The sequence below is a fragment of the Odocoileus virginianus genome, chromosome 28 (assembly GCF_023699985.2).
Source record: "Odocoileus virginianus isolate 20LAN1187 ecotype Illinois chromosome 28, Ovbor_1.2, whole genome shotgun sequence".
Lineage (NCBI taxonomy): Eukaryota > Metazoa > Chordata > Mammalia > Artiodactyla > Cervidae > Odocoileus > Odocoileus virginianus.
The window spans coordinates 34,112,058-34,127,812 of NC_069701.1; the positions used below are offsets into that span (position 1 = coordinate 34,112,058).

General features: G+C 59.4%; 1 protein-coding gene and 1 long non-coding RNA gene across 9 annotated transcripts in view; one reads left to right on the forward strand and one right to left on the reverse strand.

Annotated features, from left to right (window-relative positions):
• Positions 1-11,126, reverse strand: part of SYT7 (synaptotagmin 7) — a 63,534-nt gene extending 52,408 nt beyond the window's left edge. For all 8 annotated transcript variants that reach the window (XM_020916861.2, XM_070457455.1, XM_070457457.1 and 5 more), the window contains exon 1: positions 10,198-11,126. In XM_020916861.2, the coding sequence (XP_020772520.2) occupies positions 10,198-11,098 (901 nt within the window). In that variant the 5' untranslated portion in view covers positions 11,099-11,126. The remainder of the gene's footprint in view (positions 1-10,197) is intronic.
• LOC110153001 (uncharacterized) lies at positions 11-3,630 on the forward strand. Its single transcript, XR_002318531.2, has 3 exons — positions 11-76; positions 2,617-2,678; positions 3,376-3,630. It is a non-coding gene; the product is annotated as an uncharacterized lncRNA (long non-coding RNA).
• Positions 11,127-15,755: the final 4,629 nt, after the last annotated feature.

Genomic DNA, 15,755 nt, shown 5'->3' on the forward strand with positions numbered 1-15,755 from the left:
ACCCCAGCTCCTCTGTCCATGGGATTTCCCAGGCAAGAATACTGGAGTGGGTTGCCATTTCCTTCTCCATCAAAGGGTAGGACCAGATAATAGAGCTAGTGTGTGTGTGTGTGTGTGTGTGTGTGTGTTAGTTGCTCAGTCATGTCTAACTCTTCTCAACCCCATGGACTGTATAACCCACCAGGGTCCTCTGTCCATGGAGCTGCTATACATGACACTAACATTGTGACAGACACAGTTCCAGGCAGTGTATGGACGCTAACTCAGCAGCCCCTCCCAGCCCACTCTGAAGTAAGAGCTATTATTGTCTGTTTTAGAGATGGGAAAATGAGGCAGTGAAAGGTTAAGTAACTTGCCCAAGGCCACAGTTCTAATCAATACATGGCCGATCTGGGATTTGGGCCCCATCACTTTTGATCCAGAGCCCACGTTCTGCCTGCCACTCTGCACTGTTTCCCTAATGACTCTCTCGGCCCCTGCCTGGTGCCCCAGAGAGATCCACCTATGTCCCTCGGCCCTGGCACACACGCCATCACGCTTCCACATGGGAAGTGCACCCGCCGTCACGTGTCTGCATAACACAACATGCGTCTGCTCATGCTGCCACGCCCACTCCTGTGCTTCCGCCCAGTTTCTGTCTGGAATAGCCACACACGACCGTCCGTGTCCGCCAAGAACAGGCCAGCTCTGGCAGGCCCACATGAACGCGCACGCACGGCCCCCTTTCTGGGCACTGGCTGACTCGAGGGAGCCATGTGCCAGGCTTCGGCATATGGCCACATGGCGGTGACGTGGGCCGCCACACCCCTTCTCCTCTGCGTCCCCCCCGCCCTGCCCCAGTGCCTGGGTGGCTCACACGTCACATCGCGCACCTGCCGGCACCCCCATCCACGCTGCCTTCCGCACGCCTCTCCCCTAACAGAAGCAGGCACCTTCTCCAGGAAGGAAGCAGGCACAGGCCCAGCCTGGCTCCCACAGCCCAAAGATGCCAGCCAACCCGGGGGAGGAGAGGGAGAAAGAGCCATCGATCGGAGGCTCTGGGGCCCGGGGACTATGGTTCCCATCTGACACTAAGCCTTCCCTTAGGTCTGAGTGCAGAGCTGAGCTCCTCAGGACCCCAGAGATGCCAACTCCCCTTTGTCATCGCCAGACATGGGGCCAGATGGGGAACCAGGGGATGGAGGGTCTGTCCACCACTGCCGAGCAGGACTGTGGTGCCAAGAGGGCTACTCTGGCCAAGTTACCGGCGCACCCCCACCACCACCCCATCCTTGGTCCCTGCTCTCTCCTCCCCCTGCCCAAGCATCTCGGAGTTCTGTGTATTTTTAGGCCTCAGCTGACAGGCTGTGAAATCGCTCCCTTCGCACCTCCCTAACCAGGCGGGGGCTGGAGAGGGAGGAACGGGGTTGTGGGGGGGGCACACACACAGCCGATTCATCAGGCTCCTCCAGGGCTGGCAGGAGCCAAGTAGGGAGTAAGGGGTGCTTCCTTTTGAGTGAGAGGATCTTTCCACGGCGCCCAGAGAGAGGGAGAGGAGATATGCTGGGAAGGAGGCTCCGCCCCACTCCAGGGGCCTGGGAACAAAGCTTTAGGGGACGCCAGGCATGAAAGCAGGTGCTGGGACACACTTTGGGTCCAGCTCTGCGGCCAGTACCCATCCCCAGCCCTCCCTTCCGGGCGATGGATCAAGAGGCAGGCTAGCTCAGATCTAGTGGGATGAGGGCAGTGTGGCACAGTGGTTAAGACCAAGACTTGGCAGTGAGGCTGACGTGCAATTCCATCCCTGCTCTACTGAGTGACCTGGAGAGATGCTCCACCTTGCTGGGCCTCAGTTTCCTCATCTGTACAACAGTGGTAATATTTCCCTCGAGGGGCTGCTGTGAAGGCTACATGAAAGCCGTATGTGTAGAAAGAGGTGGTCTGTGGATCCACCAGGCACTGCTGAGAGAGCCTCCTTATGGCTTTCCCCTACCAGCAAATGCTCCTGCTTACCCTGGTCCTTGAGGCAGGAGCCCAGAGCTCATCCTCTTTGGTACCCACTGGACCTTCTCCCCCAGGGGACCAGTCCCCCAGCCAAGGTGGGCAGAACACATATACCATCCCCACCCCCTGCTTCCTGCTACGGGGCACCCATACCCATTGTGCGTGCACACGGACCCAAATGCCAACATGCTCATCTGCTGCAGTGCCTGGGTGTGAGGGCGTTCGCTCTGGGATGACCCCCTTAGGGAAGTGGGAAGACGTACCCAGGCCCTGCTGTGAATGGGCCCCTGTGCCAGGGGCCGTGGGCATGGAGAGGGGGGCGGCCTGCCTAGTTGCTGTGGAGACAGGCTGGCTCCGGTGGGGCTCTGGAGCTCAGGCCTGGCAACTGGAGCTTGAGCAGTATGGCTCCTCCAGGGCCAGGCCCTGATGCCCATGGTCGGGGGGTAGGGTGCAGAACGGATTCTCAGGAGCCTTACCTATGTTCACTGGGCCCTGGGACCACCCCACTTGGCTCTACATCTCTCCCCAGGAGACTTCCTCTGATACCCTGGCCCCCTAGGTAAGCCACTGGGGGTGTACAGTCATGCCCCCCTACACCAGGCTGTTCCCTTGACTGCCCATCACCCACCACAGGCTTTCCAAGGGCAGGGCCCCAGACCTCCTGCTACGGGTGCTCTGGACACAGCCCTGTGCAGGTAAGAGACGGTGGAGGGGCTGGACAAGGGTGGAAACAAATACGTTAATGGCTGGGGATCCAGCTCCATAGATGGGCCTGCCTCCAGGCTTCCCACCCTCCACACTGCTGCGTTAAAGTTTTTCATAGAGATATGCTTAAAAGCCATCCGTAGCCTGCCACTGCCCAAATTAAAAAAAAAAAAAAGTCCAGTTTCCTACTTCAGAATGCCAGGAGCTTCATCAGCTGGCCCAGCCTGCTGCACCCAAGCCTCAACTCCTGCTGTGCTTAGCTGCTCAGTCGTGTTGGATTCTTTGCGACCCCAAGGACTGTAGTCCATTAGGCTCCTCTGTCCGAGGGGATTCTCCAGGCAAGAATACTGACTTGGGTTGCCATGCCCTCCGACTCCTGCTACTGCCCCCCAAAGACCTCCGTTCCAGCCCTGCAGGCTTAGACATCCACTGCTGCCTTGACCAGCCGAGATCTGACAGACCTCCGGGGCACTCCACGTGCTGTCCCCACCATGCAGAACGACTCCTCCCTGCCTGCTCACATGGCAAGCTCTTATTCTCCCTCCAAAACCCAAAACCCAGGACCCAAGGCTCACGCTCTTATTCTCCCTCCAAAACGCAAAATCCAGGGCCCAAGGCTCACGCTCCTGGGTCTGGCAGTGTGGCTGGTCCCAAATCAACTTCTAACTGCAAGTCCCCCTGTCCCAGGGTGGTCTGAGGATGGACCAGCTAACATATGCTGGGGGCTTAGAAGAGCAGCTAGCATCTACTGAACGCTCCACATGTCTTTGCTGTTCTGGAGTAGTCGGATCGACACTGCCTCCGTGAAGCCCTCCACACTGCCGACAGGAGGCAGGCCTGTCATCCTTGGAGCTTCCAGAACCCAAATCCCACATGTCAATCACTCAGTGCAGGGTAATGTTGATAACAGCTGTCGCTGGTTGAGTGTTTACTATGTGCTGGGCTTTCTGTTAAAGATGTTTCCTGCCTTATCTCGCCTCATCCTCTGACTCCACGGGAGGTAAGAACCAACATCATACCCATTTAACAGGGGAGGAAACTGAGCCCAGGGTGGTGGGGGGACTTGCTCTAGGGACACAGTGGCAAGTGTTTCTACTGGAAGCTGTCTGACCCCACAGACCTGGCTTAAGCAAGCCACCCCTTGCTGCATGGACGTGACATGCGTAGCACGTAACAAATGCTCCACAAATAAGAACTTTCTATTATTGTCCTACTATTATCATCAGGGGAGAGAACAAGGTCTGTTGGGTGATCTAAGAGGGGTTTCCTTAGGCTGGACCCCCTATAAAGCAGGGTGTGTGGGCTCAGTCACTCAGTCAAGTCCAGCTCTTTGCAACCCCGTGAACTGTAGCCCCCAGGCTCCTCTGTCCATGGGATTTTCCAGGCAAGGATATGGGAGTGGGTTGCCATAAAACAGGAAACTCCCATTTTCCTGGAGAAAGAGAGTGAGGGTGCAGAGCAAGCCTTGGGCTGCCGGGAGTGGGGGTTGGGACGGCAAGGAGGTGTGCAGGGAGCCCAGGATCCGGACCCAGGGGCCTTGAGGAACCCGAGAGATGCTGGAGGGAGCCAGTGCCTGCAGGTGTCACGGCGGGCCCGGGTTGGGCAGGGCGGGAGAGGGCCGGCCGTGCACTAGCTGAGCTGGCCACTGCTCTATGGCCCCGCTGACACCACCCTGTGGTAATGAGACGGATCCAATTTGTACCCAGGGCCCCGCCGGGAGCAGCTGCTGCGGCAGGGTTTGAAGTAATTTAATTGGACACATTTGCCACACGGCTCCCCTCATGGAGCGCCTCACGCCAGAACCCCTCGAGGCCTCCCACACCCCATGCCACCCCCCACCCCAGCTGGAAGCAGGGTGCACACTTCGCCAGCCGGCTCTGTGAGACCCCCACCTGCTAGGAGGGACCCCTTGGCACCTCTCGTCTCTCACTCTGGGGGCTCCTGAGCGCTCGGGAGCCACGGGGCTGGCGGGGGTTCTACAGGTGCAAAGTTCTCCCCTTTTGCCGAGGCAACCAGCACCTCTGGCCCACCTCCTCTGATGGGCAGAAAGGGTCATCCTTTTTCTCCCCCGGTCAGCTGGAGAACCCCAGCTCCCTCCGCCCCAGGAAGGGCATCGGAAGAGGAGGGCCATTACCAAGATTCGGGGGGGCAGTTCTCCTTTGAGAGCTCTGGGAAGGGGTGCATACACACACACACATCGAGTTGGAGAAACACGTATACACACCCAGTTACACACACACACACATTGACAAACTCACAGTTTGTCCTGGACCTCCCTGTATCTGTACACACCAAAGCTCCAACCCTCCCCCCCATCCCCCTGAACATCCCTGCTGTGCACGCCGAACAGCCAGGTGAGGCCCTGCTCCCAGCAGATGGAGGCCTTGGAGGCAGCCAAGCTGGCAGGTGGGAGGGTGTGGCAGGGGGCAGGCAGGGCCCCTGGGGGGCACAGGCTCCGCCTGGCTGGGTACAGGGCCAGGGGAGCGGCCCTCCCCCAACGCTCTCTGTCACAGCTCCCCACGCACCTTGACACACCTCGCTACAAATCCACTCATTAGCTCCTGTTTACAGCGGGCACGGCGCTTGGATGAGCTATTAGGGCTGTCCAGCTGCTACCCGCACGCACCCAGGTACACACACAGCCCGGCACTTCTGCCCACTGGCCCTGCCCTCCCTTTCCTGGGTGCTGGGGCCCCACACCCGCAGTCACTCCGATCATCAGTTCCCCAAACCTCCCAGCTCACCGTTCCAGTCAGCTCCCAGCTCAGCCCCGCAGGCGATACACTTCTGCCAAGAGACCCCTCCAGGCAGATGCTGCAGAGCCTCCCGGGGCAGGCCCGTCGCGCCAGCCCACCTTCCAACCAGCTGGGTCCAGAGTTCCAGGCACAGGCTCTGGGAGCCATCCAGCCCCTTCCACAGGTCCCATTTTGTCTGCCAACTCTGTTCCAACCCTTGGGGAATTCTGCTGGGTGAGACGAAGCCCTGCCCCCTAGACATCAGCTGGACTGGGCCCAGCAAGGCTGCCCCCGGTGCCCGGAAGGTCAGGGACGTCCGTATCCGTGGAACTGGCACGTCCACCTGGTACCACTGGCTGGGGTGCCCTGGCAAGGCGGGCGGGCACCCAGGCTGGGGCTGGCACAGGCTGGCTCCGGCATCAGGCCAGACCAGTGACCGCCCCAACAGACAATGCTGACCTGACGGGTGGCATGTGCCACCTGCTGGGCATGCCCAGGGGACAGGGTGCTGGCTCCATGCACGGCTGCTCGAGCCCACCCGAGAGACCTGGGCGCCTTTGGGGAGACTGTGCGGCCGACTCCTCTTCCAGCCCAGAGTCCTCTGCTCAGGACTGGGCCTCCCGCCCCTACCCCCAGCTGCGACACCCTCCTCGAGGCCCCCCTCACCACGCCTCTATCTGCTGTTCTGGGCCTCACTCCCCTGGGGGAAGCAGCTATTGAAAATGGTCCAGCGGATTCAATAAGAATTCAAAGTCCCTGAGAGAATGGGGGTGGGGGGCTGGGAGGGGGAGGAGGAGGGGGAAGGGGGGACTACCCACTCCTCCTCTGCCTGTCCTTTGGGCAGGCCGGAGCCGGCGAGAAGGGGACAGTCTTCTTGTCACCAATTGTCACCCCACGCTGCCCTAACTGTCCCTTGGGCCTGAGTTTGGGGTCAGCCGGGCCCTAGCTGCCCAGGACCTGTCTTTGTCCACCTGACGCCCACCTGTTCTTCTGCCTTCCAGTTGTCCCTCACCTGTCACCTGCTGGCCTGTGGGTTCCCACGCCGGTCCAGCCTGCTCGAGCCCTTCTTCCTGAACCAGGAGGGACTGTGAGGTTCTCTTCCCCTCCACCATCCCCTGGTTCTGAGCCCCGCAGCCTGTTAGTCAAGCTGTCCCCACAATGCCACTGAACAGAGTGACCCAAGGCCAAGGTTGCGGGGGGGGGGGGTTCCTGGGGGCGCTGGCTACCTTGACCCAAGCCCCACAGAAGTTACACGTCCAGCCCTGCCTTTCAGACCGGCCATGGCCCATCGGGAGGTCCTGTGATCTTCAGCTCAAGACTCTGACTCAAGCCTGGGAGGCAGGCCTGAGAGGTCTGGGCCAGTGCAGGTGGGGTGGGTGGGAGGTGGGAGGGGAGAGTTTGTCCGTGAAGTGGTCAGACGGTCAGGCCTCCCTGGGCTGTCCCACATCCCAGCCCCCGTCCCTAACCTTGATGGCCCTCACAGTGTACAGCCCCGATCTGCCCTTTAGGCCAGGCCCTGATTCTTGTCCCACACACCAGCCAGCAGCCTCTGCCCCTCACTTGTGCCCAGGGGTGGAGGGGTTGGTCTTGTGGTTGAGAGAGAAGACCTGCTATGCCAAGGCCCCCTGGCCCGTGGGGTGTCCCCCACACTCCTTAGGAATGACGTACCCGGCAGAGCTGCTGTGGGGGGGGGGGGGGGGAGCAGAGTCTGCCAGCAGGTGGACAGATGGAGGAGGCTTTAAGTACTACTATCCCCAAGGACAAGTTCAGAGACGGCTGGGGCCAGGGCTGGTGGCCCTCAGGACCTGAACTCTCTCCCAGAGCAACCGCACCAGCCCAGGCTTTCCTTCTCTGGCCTTGTTCACTCGCTCACCGCAAGGTCATCTCTCCCTGCCTCCCTCTCTGCTGCCGTCCTGCCTGCCCACTGCAACGCTGACCCCTGTGGGCCGGCCGAGGCCCTGCCCTGCCAGGGGACAGGGACACAGAGCGGCCAGGCCAGTCCAGCTTCGGGATGAACAGAAGATGGAGTCTGTGGGCCGGGAGAGGGCTGCCTGTCTACGGGAGGGTGGAGGATAGGAGGATAGCTTTCAGGGGGGAGGCGGGGCAGACTTTGGAGCAGGAGTGACGGAGGTGTGGGGTGGGGGGCTGGTCTTCCTTCTTCACTAGGCTCGGGCTTTGCCCCACAGTCCGTTGCTTCGGCCAAGGAAGAGAATTCAGATCTGGAAGAGAAGGGCCTGGGGGCCAGGGGCCCACATAGAGCTTGCCTGTCCCCTGTTGGGGTAAGGGTCTTAGCAGTAGGCTGAGCCCTGTGGACCTGCAGCAGAGGGCATGGTTTACAGGAGAGAGTACCACGGGGACCTTCTGGAACCAGCCTACAGCATGGGGGAGCAGAAGACAGGAGACGAAGATCTTGTTTTGAAAGGATTGGGCCGCAGGTGTTCCAGGCAGTGGGATGAAGTGATGAGGATGTAAAAGGTCCACTGGCCTTTGGGGGACCAGAGGAATGGGCCTGAATCTCACAGGAATTCATTGGCATATCTTATTTCCACCCAGTGCCAGCCTTGAGGGACACACTCCCTGCCTGGGGGAGCAGAGTCTGGGGAGCCTGGGGTGAGCTGGGGAAGGGGGAAAGCCTGGCCTGGAGCTGTAGGGATGAGAGGAGGTGGGCAGGGATGCCAGGGGGCGCAGAGTCCAGACAGGTCCCTGGCTCCTCAGAGATCCCCAGAGATCTAGGATCAAAAGCAAATTCTGCCCTCTGCCACCTATTTCTGACCCCATCCAGCCTACTGCCCACCTCAGACAGAAGTAAACCTGGTCATAAGTAATGCCAGGCTGTTTCCACCAGAACTGTCCCTGCCAGAGGACTGGTGAGTCCTGCAACTGGAGTGGGCAAGACAGGTCTCTGGCCAAGACAAGGCGGCCCATTCAAGGGGGAGAAGGAAAAGTCTAGGGGCTGCCAGCAGGCCAGGGGGCAGCACTGGGTTCCAGGCCCTCTGCCCAGAAGATGCCAAGCACATCAAGTTGGCCTCGGAGGAGAGGGCAGAGGTGCTTGGGGTTGTGGTGATGTCATGGTGCCCAGGCGTGGGAGGAAAGAGGAGGGAAGGAGAAGGACAAGGGCAGGGCCCAGGCCACTGGCCTAACAGGAGGCTGCTAGCCTGGCAGGGGGAGGGGAGTGTTCTCACTGCATCCCCCTTCCATTTTCACACCCCAGAGCTGGTCTCTGCACTGAGCTATTGGCTTCTGAGAGGACGATCCAAGCAAGAGAACGCCTCTGTCCTTGGTCCCAGTGTTGGAAGCTGGCAGCCCACTTGGTGGAAGATGCCAGGGTGGGGGATCTGGGCCCCGAGAGATGAAGGAAGGGGTCTCCAAAGGCAATGTCCTTTCAGTCGTCACCTAGAGGACATTCACAGGTGGCCATGAGGCTGCAGAGTGGGAGACTGAGTCCTCTTTCACGCATATACGCAAGTGCAGAATGAGTACAATGCCTGGCACCCAGGAGGTCCTCCTGGGTGGGCTCAAGCTGCTATGACTTGAGGAGGGTGAGGACAGACGCGGGTACAGGCTAAGCCTGCCCCTAGAGGGAAAGAGCAAATGTGGGGCTGGGGCATGAGCAGGTAAAGCTGGCACCACAGGAGTGCCCTCAAAAGCCTTGGGGCTCTAGGCCCCTTCTGAAGGGCCTCAGAGCTGTCCCTCCCGCCACCCAGGGCCCCCAGACCCCGGAGGTTAGCATCAGTAAGCCTAGAGGCTCTTGGTCTGGGAGCAAGTCCTCCGGCTTGGGTGTTGTGCTTTCAGCATCAGAGAGAAACCCAGAAGCAGAGACCCTGCTGCTAGGACTGGCAGACTGGGGGTGCTGGGTCTGGGGTGGGGCACCCCAGGTGGGAGTTGAGACTGAGCCTGGGCAGGAGTGGCAGGGGACCTGCCTACAGGTGGGCACTGTGTGAGGAGGCGTCATCAGGAGCCAAGGAGGAAATGGCAGAGCAATTTCCCGAGAAAGGTGGAAAGATTCCTGCTTCCAGGATGCCTAGCAGACGTGGGCTTTCAGGCCACTCCCCGGCTTGGGCTCCGCAGAAATGCAAAGGAGCATGGCCCCTCCCCCTCCCACCCCCGACAGGACAGGAGTGAGTTTGGGGTTCTTTGCTTCCCCCCTCCCCAAGGCCAGGAGAACATTCCCCTGGCACCCCTATTCTCACCAATCTCTGCTCTCTTTCCCTTCAGGTACCCCTGCCTCCCGTTTCATCGTTCCCGGGGCTCACCGCCCTCCAGAAGCCCCCCTCCCCTGCGGCTGCACCAGATTTCCACCTGCCCCCTGGCACTCTCTCGGTTCACAGTTGTCACGGCCGATGTCACTCCGCTTCCCGGTGCCCACAACCTTGGCCGAAAGCTGCCCGGGATCCCAGTCCCGGGGTCCCCTAGCACAGTGCTAGGGGACCCAGGGGTGCTTCTGAGGGCACTGCGGGGGCGTTAGCTCCCCTCTCCGCCACACACACGTTGTCCTTGGGCTGCGGGGGGTGGGGGGGGAGGTCCTTGTGGGGACACTGCGAAGCCGGCGCCGGGCATCAAGCTTGGCAGTGCCCGGACTGCCTGCGGGCGGCCGGGGTCCGAGCTGCTGCCGCTCCAGCCCGCGCCCCCGGGGCTGGGGTGACCCTGGGTGAGGGGAGTCCGTGCGGCTCGGTTGGACAGCAGCTCCCGGCTGGGGCTCCGAGACGGCGCCCGGCGCTGCCGCCGTCCTGCCCGCCGGTGCGGGGCGCCCCAGACCGCGCGGGGCCGCGCTTACCTGGGCTGGCCGCCTCCGGGTCCCGGTACATGGTCCCCTCGTCGCCGGCTCCCTCCGGGCTCTTCAGAGCCGCCCGCGGCCGCGCGTTGCTCCGCCGCCGCTGCAGGGCATGGGGCCGGGCGACCCCCGGGGGCGGGTCCGAGGGCGGGGGCCGTGCGGGCTGCACCGAGCCGCGGAGCCGGGGAGCGGGGGCCGCCCGCCAGCCCTCCCGCCCGCCCGCCGAGCACGCTGCCGCCGCCGCCGCCGCCGAGCCGCGCCGAGCCTCCTCCCTCCGGCCTGCGCGCCGCGTGTGCGCGCCGGAGCGTGTGTGAGTGTGTACGAGGCGGTGTGTATGTGTGTGTGTGAGCGCGTGTGTGAGCGCGCCCGGGACACCGCCGGCGCCGCCCGCCCGCCGCCAGCGCCGCGGCCACCGCCACCGCCTGGCGTCCGCCAGTGCCCGCTGCCGGCCGCGAGCCGTACTGCAGCCCGCGCCCGCCGCCGCCCGGAGCCGCCCCGAGGGCACTGCCGCCGCCCCGCGCCCCGCCCGCCCGCAGCCCCCGCGGGGAGGGCACGGAGCCCGCCGGCGGGGCTCTTCCGGCCTGCGGGTCCCACCGCACTGGGCGCCCCAGCCGGCCGGTGCGCCGCGGATGGCAGCGGCTTCGAACCCGGCAGGGCGGCGAGGCCGGCCACCTCCTCCGAGGTGCCCTTTGACTCCGTTCCAAAAGGCGAGCAGATCCGCTCCGCGTTTTCCACTCGGTGGCGGCTGAAGGGCGTCAGCTCGGGGCTCGACAGAGCGGCGGTCCCGGGAAGGGAAGCTGGTGTGTGCAAAAACCAGGAGTGGATTTTTGCCAGTGCTGAGCTGGGTCCACCACCCTGGCCATGCCCACAGCTTGCGCACAGCTGGAACCGAAATATCTAACATCTCGACCCTCAGCGAGGGACTAGGCCTAGTGACCCTCCCCACTTAACCCAGCCACGCAGTAGAAGAAAACAGACATCTCAACCTCTGTCCCTGCTTCCCTCTCACCATTCCACTGCCCTCTTGCTTTCCTTGGCCCCAGCCCTTCAGTGAGTAAGAAGGAAGGGCCTCCTTCCCCTCCCAACCCTGGGGCTCACTTGGCCTTCTCTGCCTCTATCAGCTCAACACAGTCCAAGTCAGGCGAACCCTAATTCTCCTCTCTCCACAGAATTGGAACTGTTTGATTCTGGGGCAGGGAGGAGAAGGGGCCATCTCCCAAGGCTTGTCAAAGCCTGGAACCGAACCATTGCTGGATTCAGGTCCAGAAAACTACCTACACACCTAATCAATGACACCACCTCCTCCACAGCACTCCCTGCCCCCAACACACACACACACACACACACACACACACACACACGCAGGCACTCAAATACACTCCTACACAAGGAGGTACAGACACCAAAGCGTCAAACAATACAGGGCCTGCCCCTACCCTGAACTGAAGGGATAAGCAGGAGGGCATTATCCTGGGGACTGCTGCAGCATCGACCCCTCCCCTCCACTGAGAATGCAGTCAGCAGGGAAACCAGGCTTTCCAGAGTCAAGGATTCCTACTGTCACCTCGAGAAATGGACTTTATACTGCATGGCTCACACCCAGCCACACCTCCACCTTCCCACAGAGCAGCAGGCAGCCGGCACCCCAGGGACAAGCCTCCATCTCAAGTCTCCCCCAGCACACTCACTCACACACACACCATCTCCATGAACTCACATGGAGCCTATAACACACACACATACATTCACCTCCACCCACAGTTTTTCTGGTTGAGAAACAGACAAGGAAATTCCCCCAAGCAAACCTCCATGAAGATTGTTCCGGTAGAGAACAGATTTCCTTGGATTGAATGTTCTAATTAAAAATGGAAGGGGAAAAAAAAAGGCATCTGTAGGTTCTAGCCCATAATTCCTCAGTGGCCAGAAATCTCAGGTCCTCCACCCCTGTCAATGGCCATTGTGTTTCACACACTCTGCAGCCAGTCACATCCACGGCCAAAAATTCAGGTACTCTCCACACACCCCTTTTTCGCACAACCCAGAAAACCAAGCCAACAGGCTGGGATTCCAGGGTCTCTAGGCTTGGCTTATTCCCACCCCCACCCCCAGCGGCCTCTCTCACTGCCCTGTGTTAGTCGCTCAGTCAGGTCCGACTCTGCGACCCCAGGGACTGTAGCCCCCCAGGCTCCTCTGTGCATGAAATTCTCCAGGCAAGAATACTAGAGTGGGTAGCCATTCTCTTCTCCCGGGGACCTTCCTGACCCAGGGATTGAACCCAGGTCTCCTGCCTTGCAGGCAGACTCTTTACTGTCTGAGCTACTAGGGAAGCCCAGTGCCCTGATGAAGAGCAAACAGTGCACCCCCCTCACACCCACCCTTTCCACCCCTTTGCCCCCACCCCTGTCATGAATGGATACTGCGCAAAAAAACTCCCGGTTCAGGAACCTCCCGAATCCATCAACCGGAGAATCCAGAAAGGGTACTGCAGAATTCATCACTGTGACTCACTAGGTCTTTATAAGCATCTAGAATCATGGAGTGTTTCAAAGTTGGTGGAAAGGACCTCTGAGAGATGACCCAGGCCACCTCTCAGGTGACAGATGGTGGAAATGAGGTTTCAAGGGGAAGCTAGAGGCCCAGAGCTAAAGCCCAGGGAGCTGGTGAGAGAACCAGGAGTAGAACTCTTGGTCCTGACTCCCAGCCTTGTGCCAACCACTGTGAGATTTGTGAGAAGATCCAGTGCTTGCTCCCACCCAAGAGCTTATAGCTTATCCCTTACAAAACTAAAAACTTCAATCTCATTCCCTGTTAGCAGGCATTAGACAACCATTGTTCCATAATGTCAGAGCTGGACAGTCCCTCGGACATACTGAATAAACCCCATGAGATATCATTGTGGAATCTAAGGCTCGGGGGCACTGGAAACCTCAGGTGGGTCTTTATTTCCTGCTTGACACAGGAAAAGCTCTAAGGACACTCTTTCACTGGGCCTCACTCACTCTGTCTAGGGGATGCAGAGTCATCGGAAAGAGGAAAGAATATAGATTTATGTGGCTCTGCCATTCATGGCTGCGTGACCTTGGGCAGACTACTTGACACCTCTGGGCCTCAGATTCCTCATCTGTACAATGGAGAGAATAATGCCCACTTCCTTCGACTATTATAAAGATTAAATGAGATGGTACAATTAAAGCACATAAAATGATACTGAGAGCCTAGTACTTAGTCTTGATTGATTCTGAATGCCATTATCATTTGTTTATCCTAAACAGGGATACCACATACTCCCCTTTCCCATGCTTTGCCTGTCAGGGAAGTTCTTCCAGATGTCTAACCTTGAACCATTCTCCTGCTTGTGAAGGCTACCCTCTCTTGCTGGAGCATCACTGAAAGTTAAGCCAACTGTGAGTGCCTGTCTTCTGAGCACTCCCTGAGGACTGGGCACAAGCAAGAAATGAAGCCTGGGGGAGCGAGCAGTTTCTCTGAGAAAGGAGATCAGAGGGTGTGAATCACCCCTGTTCTGCCTGGTCCCTGGCAGGTGGTGAGGGTCTGGGAATTTTGCCTCTCCCCTTCCCATCTCTCTCGCATTCTCTGATGCTCCTGGCCCCTGTGTCCTGGGTTCCATGACGTGGCAGGAAATGCTGGCAGCACTAGGTTCTCCAAGGACTGGTGCAGTGCTTGCTGCGGACCCCTCAGGCCTGTTTCTGATACGGTGCTGTCATCAGAGCCCAGGTGTCTTGGGTCGGCTTCGGGAGGGACGGGGAGCAGGGAGGGACGTTCTGTCCCCGCAGGAGCAGATGCCAGGCCTGCACTCTCCTAAACAGGGCCCCTGAGGCCGCCTGGCTCTGTTGCTAGGTCACGGCTGGAGGCAGGGCTCCTGGGTTCCCCTGGTCTCCACCTGGCCTGGTCTCCAATGCTGCTGTCTCCCCACAGCTCCCGTCCCCCCCTACCCCACCCTTCTGGCCATAGGCTGAATTATTAATAAAATGCTGAGGAAGCCGTTTGTGCAGCTCACGTGACAGAACAAACACACCTCTCTCATCACCACCATCCATGTAGCAAGAGGCTCAGGCTGAGCACCACTCCCGATTCAGGAGGGGCAGGCTCTGAGAGGCAGCTGTGCAGGGCAATGGCAGAGCCTGCCAATGTGCCAGGCCCGGAGTGACTTGTTCTGCCACCTTGTCCCCCATCCCTGCAGATACACCCTCCCCAGGCTTCCCTTTCCTCATCTACAGAACACAGAAGTCTGGAGAAGGTATCACATTAACAGATGCCATCTCCCCACAAACGACGCAACGGCAAACTTCTAGAAGGTAGCTGCAGCCCTCTCTCTGCCCACCTCATCACAGTGGAGACCCCAAGCTTGTCTACCCAGGGCCCACACTTGTCAGTCTTCTGCTGGGTCCTCCTTTGGATACCTCATACTAAAGAGGCAGGGTCTGGCCTGCAGCATCCCAGGAAGAATCCAAGACTCAAATTCTGGTCCTGCCTCTGCCACGATCTAGCTGTTTGGCCTTGGCCAGTTACTTGACACATCTGGGTCTCAGTTTTCTCATCCATAAAATAGGGCTAATAGTTGTACCACATAGGTCAGTGAGAATACACTTGGGAGATGGCAAGGCAAGGCTAGGTGACTTTCCTGCTTCCCTGGGGGTGACCCCAAGTACCAAAGACACTACTCCAAGCTGACCTCCGAGAGCCCTGGGCCCGCATTCCACGTCCTTGGGTCATGTCATAGGGTCAGAAACTCTCTTTGCAGAAACCTCTTCCCCATTCCCAACCCCACCCACATCCTTTCTCCCTGTAACCTCCTCCGTATCCAGATTCTGGCTCTGGATCTCTCTCCCTGGTCATTTTGACACCCTTGAGGGTTGGTTCAGCCACTCAAATCACTCATCACCCCAAAAGATGAAAGCTACTGCCCTTTGTCCTTGCCAGTCCCTGCCTGCCACAGCTTTAGTCAGAATCTTGGCCTTTGGCCTCTGTTTTGAGACACCCCTACCCCAGTCTCAGACAACTCTGGGCCCCTGAGACAGAACCACAGGGGACTAGTGAGATGCACTCTGGCAGCACCTTGGCTTGCCAATTACAAGCTGAGTGAGCCGAGGTAAGTGATTTGATCCTTCTGAGCCTCAGTTTACCAGTCTGTACCACAAGGATGTTGATTTTTAGTCTTGATTTGGCCTTGGACTCCTTTGGGAATCTAATGAACTCCATGGACCTCTCTTCTCTAGGAAAACGCATATTCAAATACAGACACAACATTCTGTCCATAAGTGGGGGGGAGAGGGTCCTACAGGTTCCAAATAAACATCCCTGAGCCAGAGGTTTATAAGGTGGCTTCCAGCTCTGACAGTCTGAGCCCAGTTCTCTGCCCAACTCACCCTACCCAGCAGGGATTCCTGGGTCATGCTGGGGGTGGGCAGTGGCCTAGCCCCACCCTTTCTCCCTCCGGCCTCAGTGGCCCCCTCCCCCCACCACTCGGTGTGGCTGGAGCTAGTTTGCTGGCAGCTCAGACTTAACATTTCAGTATCTCCTGTAGTCTACTGAACAGGCTCCAC